Raw genomic sequence first — 16576 nt, 5'->3', positions numbered from 1 at the left:
ACCGGGCAGTTAGTCCTGAATTGTATAAAAAAACAGGCTGAGCAAGCTATGGAATTAAAACAGTAAGTAGCACTTCTCCTTGGTCACTTGCCTCTAGGTTCCTGTCCTAACTTCCTCAGATTTGGGAGTTATAAAATGAAATAAACCCTTTTCTTTCCAAGTTGGTTTTGGTCAGTATTGTGTCACAACAACAGAAAACAAACTAGGATGTCTATTTTCTGAGATTCTACATGAAAGTGTTACTGAACATAGTAAGATGCCATAGCTAAGGAAGGAATAAACACCACTCTTCAGTAGTTTCTGTCTTTTTCAGACACATAATGGATCCATCAATTTTCAAGTTACTGTGCTGAGCAGGAACGAGATAGGGAAGATCAGATGGGTTGATATGAAGATGACTAATGCCCACTGCTTGATGTGGCTTCATTCTCATCCGAGCCCTAAATTGCTGGCCTCAGTGGTGTATTCTTCCATGTATTTTGACTAAACAGTGCCTCAAATATATCTCAAATCCTTAATATATAAAAACAAAAGTATGAAATCTTGAAATAAAAGAAACAAATTAATATTTCATACCAGTGCAGCAGTAAAACAATAAAGAAGAATTGTAGCAACTAAAACCAAAATTTGATTAGTTTGACACCATTAAATTTGTAAAACATTTAACCTTAACTCAAGTTGAACTAAAATTAGCAGAAATCAAATGAAAATAATTTGTTAGTCTTTGTAATTGTTTAAAGGGATAGAAAGTGAGTGAATACACGAACACACACACACAATACACACACACACACACACACACACACACACACACACACACACACACACTTCAGTTGGCTTTAATACTTCTGGCCCACACAGAACTCGTAAGGAGATTGCCTTCAAAAGAGTACAGCACTTTGAAGCCAATCTTTACTCCTTACAGATTAATTAAATTTCTCAGAAAGCAGATTAGTCTGAATTTAGCATATTAAAGAACAAATGTGAAACACCAACTAAAACAGAAGGTCAAAATTCTGAAAAGCTGATTTTACTCTTAGGAGGCGGTTGTACTAAAGCTGAATGACTTACATAAATACCTTTGGCATTTGCTGGATCCTGTTCCTAAACACAATGTTCATATTTCATCTATAATAAGAAAAGCATCTCAAAGATTTGCAAGGCACTAGTCTTGCGAGTGTCCAGTTTGGTGTCTTGAGTAAAGGGAGATTGGCAGAGTCAGCTTAATCCATAATGGAAAGTTGTGAGTGGGGAGCTTGGGCTGCTGGCAGCTGCTGCTGGGAGGAGTCCACAGCTGTACTCACTTGCACATGTGACTTTGACACTTGCCCACAAGGCAAACAGCTCTGCCTCAGAGCTGAGGTCACAGTATATACAGGACAGAGTTTTGAAGGCTATCACAATTCTGAGGGGCTTCCCAGAGACCATGATAGTTTATACTTTTCATTATAAATGAGGCTATACTTAAATGACATTGCTGCTTTAATTCTTCATATTTAGATATCAGGAATGGTCTAGTTCATACTAAATGAGATAGAATTTGCTGATATTTGTACAATGTAGACTCCAACTGCTACAGTCGAAAGTCAACATATGACCTCAAACTTAGCTAATGACTGCAGTCTTTCAGCTGTCTTTTTCCTGTTCTCAAAGCTATTTCTCACCACACACATCTCTGTGGGATTAAATATTGCCTCAAATGCATTCACACCACATAAAATATCTTCCCTTTGCCTTTTTTGTTTAGTCAAACTGAGAGCCATGTTCATGACTTGGGTTTTAGAAAGAATGACTGCAACAGTCTGGTTAACAGTGTGGCATTGACTGCAGCCCAATGTTAATTTTCACTAAATGTTTATTTGGTTACTTCTATTTCTGTATTGAAATACATGTCTACCTTACTGGCTCAGAGTTTCCTAATAAGCCAAGACACAGGCTTTGAAAGAAGGATCTCCAGAATCAAGACAGGTATTTCTGAGAAAGCCCTCCTAACAGTGTGATCTTGAATTATGTGCAATGGCTGGTTAAATAGTTGTTGAGTGGTATAACATCAAGGCTAAGGGACAGAATTGCCACAGTAGTTTCTCTGTGTCCCTGAGTTATGCCTCCCAGCCCTCTAGCAGCCAAGTCTCACTCCTGGCTTGGGGGCAGAACAGAACTGTCCCTGAGAGGTCATCTTTCTGGGTCCAGCTGTTCTCTTTGCACACACCCACAGTCCTAGGATTCTGGTGACAGCTTCAGGTCCCCGATACAGAGAAGGCCATGTCTGTCATTAAACACTCCATAGACAAGTAAATGGGAAGAAGTTAGGGTCAGCTCCTTTTTTCTTCCCACAGGAATGAGCATTCTTTGGTAAAGAGAACTATATCTTTTAAACTTTTAAACTTGCTGCCTGTGAAAAAGATAATTGTCTGTGGACCATATGTTGACCCCATAAAGAAAAAAAGGCTGGAAGTGAGGTCTTCTTGTGTGTGTGATGCTGAGAATCAAATCCATGGCCTCATGCCTATTAGGCAAGCTCTATATATTGAGCCAGTTCCTCAGCCTCGTGGAGCAGGATGGCATTCATCACTGTGCACACAGGGTCCAGCTTGACAGAGAATGCATAGCTATACTGGTGTCAAGACCACTGGCAGAATAATAGCCCATGCTCTGTTGAGCAGAAAAACCCTGTGTGTAATCTGTTGAATAGCCTCCTCATTAAGTTAGTTTTGAAGTCACTAGAATTCCTCTTCATGCAAAAACTGCAGTGTTCACACCTAAGAATGAACTAGACCCCCAGTGGAAAAATCATCATCATCATCATCATCAACAACAAAAATCCTACAAAAAGTAGCAGGAAATTGATCTTAAAAATAAGACAAGACAGCGTGTAGTGGCCTGTCAGGCCAAGATTCTGCAGACTGAAACAGGAGGGTTACTAGGTGAGCAAGACAGAGGCAGGGCTATCTCAAAACACTAAGAAATGGAAAGTCCACTAAGATAGCAAAACAACAAAGCAAACAACCAAAATCACATAAAACAACCAACCAGAAAAAAACCAATAATTACCCCTCCCCTGTCCCCCCCCAAAAAATCCACAAGGGGAATGCAAAATTTTCATTTTGACTCTCAAAAGAGAAAGAATATTCTTCTTCTAATAGAATTTGACAATTTCAGTGTCTTGACACTCCACAACAACTTGGCATAGAACAAGGACCCCACTCACCCACCCACTCCTACCTAATTCCCCTCTTGCAGTAACCTCTCTAACCCAAATAAGCCCGTGCAAAGAAAACACAACTCGATTAGTATGAATACAAGCTGCGTGTGCACCTAGATTGGTCAGATCTACCACTGCACTACTCTATTCCCCAGTTACAAGATCCCTTATGAGTTGTGGTTTCTCCAGGCCATGTGCTTCAGCTTCATTTCCCTTCTACCCCCTTTTCCTCCATCGTCCCCTTCTCTCTTCTCCCTTCTTCTACCTAAAACTTTTCAGCTCCACCTTCCCTTCCCCAGCCCAATCACCTGCTCTAGCCTTTATTTTACAAGTTAAAATGAGAAGAAGGTTCTGATGAAGTCACCTGAGTACATCCTACACAGTCCCTCTTGGGAAAGCAGGATTAGCATCAAAATACAAACAAGACAACTCAACCCCCCATCCCTCCCAAAAAAAAACCAGTAGTAATCAGTTTTAGACTCACAGCATACACTGACTGACACACAGCACCTTTGGATTTTAACTTTTTTTTTTTTTAATGTATGTTAGTAGACTGTCATTGTCATTAAGACATACCAGAAGAGGGCATCGGATCTCATTACAGATGATTGTGAGTCACCATGTGGTTGCTGGGAATTGAACTCAGGACTTCTGGAAGAGCAGTCAGTGCTCTTACGCCTGAGCTATCTCTCCAGCCCCCCCTTATTTTTAAATTCTTTTATTCATCTTTGGATTTTAATTACCCACAAGTGAAGTGTGAAATAAATGAAGCATTTTTATAAAGGGTTGATTAATCTAGTCAACTTCGTGAATTATGCTCAGATATGACTCAGTTTAAGAAAATGGTTCAGAGAAAGAGGCAGAAACTTTAAAACTTTTTTTAAAAAAGGCAGTTGAATACTCAGGAAGCTTTGACTCAGGAGACAAAAAGCTCTTTTACTGATTCGCTGTATCTTTGGTGTTGCCAATAACACAGAATGAACCAGTGTTCATTCTGTAATGATCACTCTGCATTGAATTGCTGAGGACTGCTAATCTGCAGAGAAATTAGTTTATTATTGGACCAGCTCAACCCCATTGAGAATGAAGACATCTTGTCAACTTACAGCTCTGGCCCCTAGCCATACCCTATGACCCTGATGGTTTCAGTTGGAAACGAGTACCTGTGACACTCAGTTCTATGTTTTCTAATCTTCTTTGTCCATCAGATTATGGCACAGCAAATTATTAGCTCTGCATTTTCTTGCTTCAAACTATAGCTCTAAGTGTTCTATAAGACCATATCAAACCCTGAGTGGTGAGATTTTATTAACTATCCATTATTCCCTGATCAAATCTCATGTTGGGGAAACAAAAGGGATCAGAGCTACTAGTGAAGTCAGCTCCTCCCAATTCACTTGAGGAGAGAGAGAGAGTCAGCACATGCCTGTCATGCAATGACAGCCAAGACTAACATGAGAACTTAATCCATACTGAGGGAGATGGAAGTGGGGTCTTGGGTAATTTCCTTGAAGATTTATACTGACATCTGAGTGAGGACAGCAACACTGACTGGGGGAGGCAGGGCAAGGCCCAAGTAGAGGGGCTTTCTCACTGAAACATACATAGCTGACTCACTCTTAGGAGGAAGGGTAGAACTGTAAAAGTATGGGAAGCAGGCTTTAAAAATCCTACAGAAAAATCCTACAACTGGTGAATGTGAAATCTGCTCTAGAGTTTTGGAGACAAATACAGCAAGGTGACCTGTGCATGATGTCACCTGAAACCGAGGGCCTCCACACATGCTCTGCTTCCACACTTTCCATAGCTATCCCTGTGACAACACAGCAGAACAGAGTGGTCCTCCTGACTTTCGGTGTTCAGACACTGCTCTGACAGTCACTGGACCTGGTGGTGCTCATGGTCAGGATGTGGTTGATGGTGGCAGTTATCATTCTTGCTGCTCATAATTACCAACAGTCCCATAGTCACCGACATCTCAAGACTAAAACCTGGCTAGCCACCCATCAGTGAGCCTCATTAGATTCAGTGAAACATGCGAGGGCCAAGATAGGTATACAGAATGAGGAATTGTGGGAACTCTCTAATCCACCACCTTCCTGCCTCCTCTTGAGGATATGATAAGCTCACATTCTCTCAGTGGTTTTAAAACCATGGAGTGCTCTCCTGTCCCTCTCACACTCTCCCAGTGTATCATCCCTCTTTTATGAGGACTGCTTTCCAAATCACAAAACTCTGCTTCTGACTGCATTCCTCCTAAATATCAATCATTTCTAAAGAAGTATGGATCTGTAAATGTCACTTCTTACTTGTTCTTTCAACCAAATGCTTTCTTTTCCTTACAATACCTTTCTTTAGCAGCAGAAGCCTCCTTGAACTGCCGTAACAGAGTAAATAGTGACTGAGTAAGAAAAGGGGACAAAAGGAGGATACCAGAAGGAACTGCGGCAGGAAGTGCTAAGAGAATGGTCACTGGGTGTTGGTAGCAGGTCAGTCAGAGGAACAGTAGGGGTCGTGGATAAAGCCTTATCACTATCTCTGAAAGAGGGGAGTGCACTGTATAAGACATCACAACCCTTCAAGCTCTGAGGCTGCTACCTTTACTCTTCTCTATACAGACTGATTTCTGTAATACAGGCCCAATGTTACACAGGATCCAATCTCAGGTATAATGCTCTAACTATTTCGGAGAGTCAAAAGCATGCCGGGCAGGTCAGGTCCCATCAAAGGGTAAACATGGGTGAAGGAAAGATATGGGGCCTAGGTTTGGGCGCTGACATGGTTCTCGATGATTTGAAAGTCTCTGTATGCCCATCTACAGAGCAGGGAGTCTGAGGTCAGTGGTTGGCACGAAAGCTTAGGGATGGATAGGCATGCTTGTGTCTTGAAATAATCACAGCTGCTCTCTATTTAACATTTCGTAAGCAGCCAAGCTTAGACTGTGTTTCTTACTGATGACGAATTTTACCCCAATCAAGACAAGAAGGAAAAAAATGTCACTTTTTAAATACTTTTCAATCAGAGCAGAAACCTGAGGAACTGTTCTATAGGTCAACAAATTATCAACATCCTTTATAGTTTTGACTTCAAATGAAAAAATAAAATAAGCATTTGCTTCTGTGTTTATGTGGGCATGTGTGTGAAAGTCAGAGGACAGCTTGCAGGAGTCAGTTCTTTCCTCCCACCATGTGGGGCTGGAGATCCAGACACTCAGGTTATCAGGCTTAGTGGTTAGTACCTTTACCCACTGGGCTATCTCTCAGGCTCTACTTTTGACTTTTGAAAAGACGAATGTGTTAGTAAGCCAACTATCTATATATTGTCTATCTACTCTCTTTATTATCTACCTATGTCATGAACCTTAAACACAACTATTGCATGGGAAATGTCAGTTCAAACTTAAATATTTCATGGGAAGTGTCAAGCTGCTAGCTACTTTCTCCAAAAATCATGCCCAAAGTCTATATTGATGCATCAAGGCAGGGCACTGAAAAATGAAAGAAGATGTAAAAATTTAGTTGAGTGTTTTTATTTTTAATTTTTTGTCTGATTTGACATATAAATGCCATCTTTATGTTGTGGCAAAACAAAAATAACTCACAGAGCTCCTGTCCTCTTAAATTTTTTTTAGTGTACCGTCCAATACTGTGAGTTACAGGCACATCATGAACTGACACGTTTCATACTTCCTCAACTGCAGATCCATAGGCAGTAACTCCTCGGCTTACCTAGCTCCTGACAGCTCTCATTTTGACCTCTTTGATGGTCTATCTAAGTAGGGTTTGTCCTTCTGCCACTAGGTTATTTCACTTAGCATAATGAATTGAGCATTTTTAAAATACTCAGTGAAATCTCAACTGCTGAAAGTATGATGCCTGGACTACTAACTATGTGATACAATGTTCCCAAAGTGTATGCTACTCTCTCTAAGTCTTTCAGGAGAGAATGTGGCTCTGACTTGGGAAAATATTTTATGATGTCAAGAAAAGCACAGATAGTCTCAGTGTTCAAGCATGCTCACTTCAGTTAGGTGGTCTCCTCTAATACAAACAAATCATAAAACCAACACTTAGAATACATCATTTGCAAGAGTGTCCCCCATAAGTTTACTTCCCATCCACTAAGCCTGAACTTGCCTGCAATGTCACTAACTTGTAAGGGTAGCATGACATGCAAGATTGTAGGAGTGCATGGGGCCAGTTAGAGACAGGGCCTACTGAGCAAAGGGTGCAGTGTCAGCTCCAAAAGGGAGCTGAGGGCCAGCAAGACTACATGAGCCAAGCACCCTGAACTGCACACAGATCTAGTGCTTAGCAAAGAAAACTGTTATACCAGAGGCTGCTCAGGAAAGACGGCAGCAGAAATCCTGTATGGAAGTTTCAGTTGAGGAAAACCATGAGGGCTAAAAGTCTCCATTTCACTTTCTGATTAGTGTTTCAGAAACAACAGTACTCCTATATCAGGAGCATTCAAAACAAAACAAAACAAAACAAATGGAGAGTTCTGAAAGTATTACATTGAACTGTCATGAAGCTAACATATTTTTTTTTAGCATAAAAAGTTCAAATACTGGGGTTGGAGAGGTGGTTTAGTGGTTAGAGCATGTGCTACTCTTATAGAGGACCAGAGTTTGGTTTCCAGCACCCACACAGTAGCTCACACTTGCTTATTGCTCCAGTTTCAGGGCTCCACACCTCTTCTGACCTTAAGGGGACTCTAATGGTACACATACCCCCATGCAGGCACATATGCATAAATAAAGCTTTGAAGAAAGCTCAAGTACTCTAAGTTTCCTAAGGTCGAATCGGAAGGGGTAGGATTACTCAGTGCATCTCAGCACATAGTATTGATTCAGTAAAGACCCTGAAGATGTGCTGACATTGGGTGCTTTCGGAGGAAGCTTTAAGACAGATGAGTATTACTGAGGCAGAAACAGGACTTTAAATATTCTATGCCAATTTTACAACCAAAGCGACACACAACAGTGGCCAGTTTTAACCCGTGAAACTAAAAACTCCAAGCAAAACCATCCCTTTTTTTCCCTGTCTAACTGAGAGTAGCTATCCTTAATAAACCTCTACCCTACCAGGTGCTCAGTCCCCTGTGCCAAGCTGCCAAGTCTGGTTTCTAGAGTGAAACTCACCCGGGCCCATATGCACCTCTTTGTCAATCTCCTCCCGACCCGTTTTCTCCTGCTTATGCCAGTCCTCCTCTCACCTGCTCTACTTTCTTCCAACCCTGGCACAGTAAGAAGTCCATCTGTCCATGTCAAGTTCTCTCCAGCCTTTTCCTTTTAATACGCCAGTGATCTAATCTTTCTTGCACTGACTGGGACAAGCCTTCATAGCCTTGGTCTCCTGGTCTGTTCTGGAGAAGAAACTCTGGCTTTTGACACGCGAATTGTCACTATCTGTGTTTGCCTCACCTAGACCCCCTAGTAGCTTCCTCAGAGCTGATTTCACCTAGAAAGCCTCAGTGAACAGAATTCTTATTTCATAAATTAGAATAATTTTATTGGAGAGTTATAAATATGTTCAACTTAATATCATTATAAAGATATATAATCTATATTGCAGGTATGTTTGTACATAAACAGATATTTTCTTTTAATACACACAAAGCAGTGAGTATTTCAGAGGTCCCTTTAAATATATTAACTTTCTAGACTTAAAAGGATGTGTGGATGAATTCCATCAGATTGCTAAATGTTAGGGACATAATTTAGAAGAGGAAAGGTGTCCCACGTGCCTTCAACAGTTTTTGAAAATGTTTTTTTCTCAGAGTCACCCCCCCCGCCCCTCCCCCCATCCTCCAAGTGTACTAGGAACCTATTTGGTGAGGTCATCAGCAGACAGACAGAAAGTGCAGTGTTTTGAAAACCCTCCATCCCTATCTTATGACAAACTACACACTCTGTATTTACATACCTTGAGTTTGCTATTTCCACTTTGGTTCTGGCCATGGCCGCTGCCCTTTGTGCACCTTCAATGGCTCTATCCACCTTCTCCCTAGTTTTTGTATTTCTTATTGGTATAAGCTGCTTCCTTATTCCACGGACCAGGATATTATTTTTGTATTTCCCCTCTTCCTTAGAGCCGTCGGGAAACACAGTGCAGCCGTACCCATGCCTCTTGTTATTGGCCCACTCGCCTTCGTACTTCATGCCGTTGGAGCGTTCGCTGATGCCGAAGCCATTGCGCTTATCGTTTTTCCACTCGCCCATGTAGGTTTCCGTGGTGGTGGCATCCACATGATCTTCCACAGGGCAAAAGTCACAGTCCACGTCACCGAAGCTGATGGTGGAGTTGGCATCGCTAGAACTGATTCTGCTCATGGCTGCATCACTGCGGACCGAGCTGCGCTTGCTGGAGATGGAAGACTTGGATTCGGACTTGCGGAGTTTCATGCTGCCGAGAAGAGAGCCCCGACGGAAGAGGCCACTCTTCTTCTTGCCCAGCTCTGTGTCCGCATGGAAGTTGAGCACGAAGCCACCTCTTGTGCCGGCCGGGTTATCTGCAGCTGCGGCTGCAGCTTCATGCAGCACGCTGCCATTGCTCTGCTCACTGCGCAGTGAGGCCAGGGAGGTGCGCAGCGGGGAGCGGATCACCGTGGCCATGCCATAGGGCACACTCTGGCGTACACCGTAGCCATGCCGCATGCCTCCAGCCCACTGGCCCTGGTAGGTACCTTCGAGAAAGCAGATCAGCATAGTGTGAGTCTTCAGGGACCACATTTGCATACTGAGAGTATAGTACCCTGGGCAAGAAGGGCCAGGGTCAAATTTAACACACTTCATTGGACAACTGTGGTAATGCTTTTTCATTCACTTCGGAGTGGCTACCTGTTGACTTTGACTTTCATGGCTTTAATGCATAAATTTTCCTGATAGTCAGACTTCTGGTTTATGTTTAAATGTTTTATGAATGATAGGCATGTATAGGAACCCCTGTTTGGTGTGTGTTTCTCTGGGGATTAAACCTAGGACCTGATACACACTAGACTAATGTTCCATCAGCCAGCTACACCCTCAGAACTGTGAACCATTTGTTTTTCTAATACAAAGGGAGTGATCATTAATAATAATCTTTTCCTGCCTGAAGGCATCAAAGTAAAGCAGTGCCACGGCAGGAAAAAAAATTCAATTCTAGTCATGGTTTCAAATATTTAGCTGAAAAACATGGCTTTTAGGTCTATGCCCAGGTACAACATTCTAAAAAGCACACAGGTTTAACCTTAGTGACAGTGATCGGAATATTTGGGGCGTGGTTCTCCAACAAGCTGTCCTGGCTTTTCCTACACTCAGGCAACGAGCTGCTGAATATGCTGAGGATGGGTGGGGTTGGGCTAGAGATGGAGCACGCACAGTACCATATTGCTTGCTACATCTGGTTTCTCCCAGACATTGTTTTTATGGGTCTCCCTTGTCTCTGCCAAAGCTTTGAGTTCACCATACTAGAAGTATCTGAGGGCAGGAACTTACTCTCAAAAGAGGATAATGTCTCAGACTCAGGGCTTATGTGTTCTGTGGTCTCTGGCTGTCTGAAGATGGTGTTTAAAGAGCTTTAAAGAACTGACAGGGTGGAAGAAGCACCTTCAAATCTCAGAGGAATACTCAGCAGTGTCCATTAAAATTCTGTTGACCCAGATCACTTTTTCTATGAATATTATACTTTTTAGGAATAAGATGAACTCTATAAATGGTTTCAGTGAGTTCTTCTACTAAATAACCAAAGATAAGTTTAAAAAAAGGAAAACAACCTGGTAGAGGTTTTTAAATTCCCTTTGGAAGCAATGAAGGCTAAACTAAGGAGCTTAGAATTTTCAAAGTGAAGGCCATTTCCTCCAATTAAAGGTACGTTTTGCATCCTAGTATGCTTTCGGAAGAGCTATCTGGAAAAAAAAAGTTTAAATGTAATTACTTTGGTGTTATTCCTAACAATTCCAATGTCAAAGGAAAGAAATCATGATTAAAGTCTGCGCTGACCTTGTTCTTTGGTTATATGTTGTACTTTACATCACCTTGCAGATTCTAGTGACTGGGGTACATGTATTCTTAATATGACAAGAGACAATGCTGTCGGGTTCTGTTACTTCTGAAGATGGTTCTTAACATGTAGTGCAGGCTGGCCTGGAACTCTCAGGCTTCCTGCCTTAGCCTCCGGAAGGCAGAGATGAGAAGCACCCATCACCATGCCTGCCCGAGGTTTTATGTCACTGTATAAATAGGAACTGTTCCTAAGTCAATTTCAAGACCCCCTTTTCTTTCTTCTTATGCTGACATATCTACATTATATAAAGTGCCAATAACAGAGCAACAGTTAAGTACTAAGAGATCTGGCACCATGACTGACACAGCCTGCCTGAGTAGACCTGGAGTCTTAACTTCATGCCTATAAATTTCCAAAAAGGGTAGGCACAATTCTCAAAACAGGGTAAGAGTGTAGGAGTATATGCCTGCAATTCCAGCACTTGGAAGGCTAAGGCACCAGGCTCCTGTGTTTAGGTCAGTCTGGGCTACTCAGCTGGACCCTATTTTAGAAAAAAAAATGTTAGTAGGATTTTTCCCCCATGATAATAAGCTTCCTACTGAATAACAGGTATCTCCAAACATGGCTGCCTCAATAGGAAAAATCAATGAATTTGTACAAACTTTCAACTTTGACTTTTCCTAGGTGAACTGTAAATAGTAGGATAAAAGTTATATAACCTTATATACACACTAAAACCACTGTATTTAATATTTCATTTTGTTCAAATGTCATATTCCTATCATCCTAACTTTTCTACAGAATGATTTTGCTAAAATAATTTGTAAGAGATGCTACGTGGCAAAAATAGTTATGCTTTTAAAACACTACCATAACATCTTAGCAACAGTGATGGAAAATTAATGGCCACTTTCCTCCAAAGGACATCTCCAAAGTCAAGCCTGGATTTACTTCCCCAAAAATTGCTTGAACACTCAGGCCAATTAAAGTACAGCAAGCATTAGAAAGTTTAAATATCCTTGGAACTATCAAATAGAACAGAGGCAGGGAACAAAGGTATCAGTGACCTTCCCTTTTGGGTGGTTATAATATCACAGTATTGGAGAGAATCTCTCCAGAACATGCACAGCACCACTAGAAACTAGTTTGTTCAAAATCTAAGCAGTTGGTCTGATATTTTAGAGGCTTGGTTTAGTCAAGGAACCTAGAAAACAAGACCTACTTCTCTATAAAGCAAGTGGTGTCCAAGCTCTTTTGTCCAAAGGGAGTTGTGACTTACTATTCTCTGTTCCTAATTCACACAGGGCATGTTTAACACACAAACAAATGCGTTTTGTTGTTGTTTTTTCTTTCTTTCTTTTTGTTTTTTAGATCTGTCCATCTTAACTGCACAATATTGTCAAGAATAGCTTCCGGATCAGAATGAATTTTAGTCAAATTTCAACTACTGTGTGCCAAACTTAAGCATATGTTTCAAATGGTTATATGAAACTATAAATCTAGTTTGAAAAACAATGGCTGGGACTGAAGATGTAGCTCTCTTGGTAGAGTGCTTTCCTGGCATTAGTAAAGCCTTGGAATCCATCTCTACCTGGTCCTGGTCCATAAGTCTGGTCCTGGAAAGGCAGAGGCAGAATGCTTATAGTTCAAAGTCATACCCAGCTTAAAGCTAGCATGGGCTACAGCGACCCTGTCTCAAATACATATATAGCACAGTGGGTCTTCCTAGATATCTTCCATAGCTTTATAGTAGGTTTATAAAAAAGCATAACAGATCAGAATTTGCACAAAAGAATCTGAGCATATGGACTTGGATTTCCTGAATATGATGCAGTTAGCTCTTAATATTTAGGGAGTTTCTATTTCCGTGACACTTTACAAAGAAACCTCTAGTGAGATAAAGTGAGAGTTCTCACATGGAATTATGTCTTCCTTCTCTACTGTCACTAGAAATACATGGGGATCGAGGCAGAATTAAGCTAATTCAGGAATAGAGAAGCTGGTGTTCCTAGTTGGACTAAAACCTCTGAATGAATTAACTTGTATCAGTATAGATCTGTTTAGGCCTTTTTTTTTTTAATTGTGGAATTTCTGATAAAATGTGTTAACATGAGAAAAACCAGGAAACTAACCAGCACAGAGTAGGCATTCAAAAGTGACTTACATGTTTAACATTTTTTTTTTCTGATTATAGCACATGAGGTTTTGTTTGTTTGTTTGGTAGAAAAAGAAAACCATGAGCTGTGATGATGTCAAATTCTGTCTTTTTAAATTTTCAAAGTTGGTTGAAAACAGAAGGCAGATTATTCACAGTTATTTGCAGATGTATTTGGCCTTGTACAAACAGAGACACATCAGTTTTACTGTGTTATGTTTTGATTACTAAGCATAACAAATACCCCAAATCGCCAGGTTTCATTTAATGAGTTTTAACTTTTAAAAGACTATTTGAAATTAAATTATAATAAAATAAGCCTATTTTATAATCTTTAAAATAAGGGCTATAAAATGATAACATTAAAAGGAAACAAAATTTCTACTGAACTCAATATTTTGTTTTTGTTTGTAAGATTTTATTTATCCACTTAATGTATATGAATACACTGTTGTTCTCTTCAGACACATCAGAAGAGGGCATGAAATCATATTACAGATGGTTGTGAACCACTATGTGGTTGCTGGGAATTGAACTCAGGACCTCTGGAAGAGCAGTCAGTGCTCTTAACCACTGAGCCATCTTGCCAGTCCCTCAGCATTTTTGTTTTGTTTTGTTTTGTTTTTTGTTATACCAGAGCTAGAGCTTTCAAAAAACAATATTTATAAGGCTGTCAACCACGGCATTTTATTCTAGTTCTGAACAGTAAAGGGCCCCTGTGAAACTAACTACCAAAGTACTCAGGGCTCAGCCCAACTAAGTCACCTTTCCCCGCTTAATCCATGAGAACCATATCCTTATTTATACTGTAGGGCGAAATGATGTTTAAAAAAAAAAAAAAAAAAGCAAATCCTACCATTCTGCTGTTTTGCATTTGAAACACAGCCCAAGTGTTCTGAGCAAGTGAAGTGTACAAATTGTATAAGCTTTTATATAAGCAATAGCATAACGGAATTTCAGTGGGCTGGAGAAACTTTTAATTGGATCCCTTTCATATCCTCCACCTCTGAAGCAGCTTAATTCCAAAAGGTGACATCGCCTCCTACAAACCTTTTCAATTAAATATGACTATGTTTATTATCAGAAAATAGACTTTGCCTAAACATAAGCCCTACTTGTCTCAATCAAGCTTTGACACCTGTTTCACTAATGTATGCTTTCCTAGTGAAAAAAAAAATGAACCCACTCCTATAATATACCGAAATTACAAGGCAAACATAGTTAAATCGCACACAGGCTTACTGTTTAGGCCACACGCCTTAATGTATATCAAGGATATAGCATACTCTTTAACTTTTTAAAAATTTTTAATGGAAACTCAGTCGATTTTTCCTAAAGCATTTTTCTAAGATCTCCAGGTCAGCAAAGATTACAGTTCTGCTGATTCAAAAGTACTTTAAGGAGTCAAGTGAAAGTTAGGAGAAAATTAGGAATGCCACTTGCTGTGGGCCATCACTCTGCTGCCTGTAACTAGGACTCTAGAAAATATACCCTCAATAGGGTCCAATTCCCCAACATCCTACTTATGGGGTTCTGGCTTCTATCTTTAGGCTAACTGGAGGACCAGAAGCGAAATACGAGACCCTACGTGAAACCAAACCGCGAGGCAGTCAGCACCGACCGGCAGCCACCCAGCCCAAGGCGTCCCTCTAACTCCACGGGGGTGGCGATTTCAAACTCGGCCCGGAGAGGGAGGGATCAGGAACGTAATGTGAAGGGATCAAGTGACAGCCGCCTCTCCCCTGCCCAGCCCTCCCTGGGGCAGCACGGCTCTGACCCCCGCCCCGTACCTGCTCGCCTAACTCCCCGGGTATGGCCAACCCACCCGCCCGCTCCGGGAACCGCTGACTCTTGCGACCCAGTTGCGAACCCAAGCGGTCTTCCCGGGGATGGGGAGGAGGGCTAGAGGGAGGGTAGACTCCCCAGGTGTTTTGGCGGGTTTCCGGACACGTGCGCCTCGCGTCCTTCCCCAAGTCCCCGCAGCCCGGGAAGAGCCCACCGTGCCAGTCCGCGGAGACGCCCGCGACGCCGCTCACCTCCATCCCCGTAGGTCTCCACGCCGTACCCGTCCTGCAGCCCGTTACTCCAGGTCCCCTCGTAGCGGGCGGGGGTGCACAGGCTCTGTCGGACCCCGTAGCGCCCCTTGAAACCATGTGACCACTCCCCCCGGTACATCCACTTGCCCTTCGTCTCCACCCCCAGCCCATGCCGCTTGCCCTGCGCCCAATAGCCCTGGTAGGTGTTGCCGCTGGGCCAGGTGTAGCCTCCAACCACCTCGAAGCCGTGCGACCAGGAGCCAGAGTACTCGCCCTGGCCCTTGGGCCCCGTGCAGATGCCATGCCCGTGCGCCTTGCCCTCCTCCCAGCCGCCGCAGTAGGTGCCGCCATCGTCGAAGTCGAACCTTCCGCCCGTCATTCGGGGGACAGCCCCTGCGCGCTCCCCGCGGGGGCACGTACGCGGGCAGAGCTGGGCACTGCAGGGTGTAGCTCGTGGGTGGGGACCCAGCGGGCGAGCTCACGACTGCGCCCCGGGCAGCTCGCACCGCCGATCGGCTCCAGTCCGACGCTGCCCCCGTCCTCCCCTCCTCTCTCGCGGTCGCCACCACCTCCTCTCTCCCTCCTCCGCCGCCGCCCGGGCCAGCGCCGCGAGAGAGGACAGCCCAGTCTCCGGAGCAGACCTTCAGCTGCTCCCACCCACCCACGTGAGCCGGGCGCCGCCCCGCGCCCGCCCCTAGTCCCCTCCCTGGGCGCCGAGGCCCAGCCCCGCGACGCGCCTGCCCACCGGGAGCCGGGCTTCCCTCTTGCTGCTTGGCGCGCGAGCTCTGGACGCACGTGTGTCCGCGCAGTGCGCTGTGTCTGTGAGGGCCAGTGTACTCTGAGACGTGCGACCGTCAAGGCTGCGGATGAAGCTGCAGCTGCCAGTGTTGAGGTCAGGCTCTCCTCTGCAGGAACCTCCAGCGTTTAGGCTTTTCAATTGTGTTTGATCTTCTACAAGTGAGGTCACGAGTGTGATGGGGTAAAAACTCACGTGTGTGTGGTGATGGGAGGGTGGTGGTGGTGGTGGTGGTGGTGGTGGTGGTGGTGGTGGTGGTGGTGGTGGTGGTGGTGGTGGTGGTGGTGGTGGTGATGTGTTGTCTACATGGGGTTTGTAATTGCATTTTTTCCAGCATTCCAACTTGTGCTCTGGTGGATTTGCCATGCGCAGCTGTCATCATGAATTAATATGCTCCAA

The 16576-nt window shown here is 43.2% G+C and overlaps 1 protein-coding gene across 7 annotated transcripts in view; it reads right to left on the bottom strand.

Annotated features, from left to right (window-relative positions):
- The window catches only part of Jph1 (junctophilin 1), a 106936-nt gene extending 90932 nt beyond the window's left edge, over nt 1–16004 (bottom strand). For 6 of the 7 annotated variants that reach the window (XM_006237723.5, XM_006237719.5, XM_039109388.2 and 3 more), the window contains exons 1-2: nt 15382–16004; nt 9130–9889 (exon numbers count right to left, since the gene is read on the bottom strand). In XM_006237723.5, the coding sequence (XP_006237785.1) occupies nt 9130–9889; nt 15382–15760 (1139 nt within the window). In that variant the 5' untranslated portion in view covers nt 15761–16004. The remainder of the gene's footprint in view (nt 1–9129; nt 9890–15381) is intronic. The other variant, NM_001106630.1, reaches the window with a different exon arrangement.
- Between the last annotated feature and the right edge of the window lie 572 nt (nt 16005–16576).

Source organism: Rattus norvegicus, chromosome 5 (genome assembly GCF_036323735.1).
Source record: "Rattus norvegicus strain BN/NHsdMcwi chromosome 5, GRCr8, whole genome shotgun sequence".
NCBI classification, from domain to species: domain Eukaryota; kingdom Metazoa; phylum Chordata; class Mammalia; order Rodentia; family Muridae; genus Rattus; species Rattus norvegicus.
The sequence above is the reverse complement of the archived record's forward strand: the minus strand, read 5'-3'. Positions and strand labels throughout refer to the sequence as shown.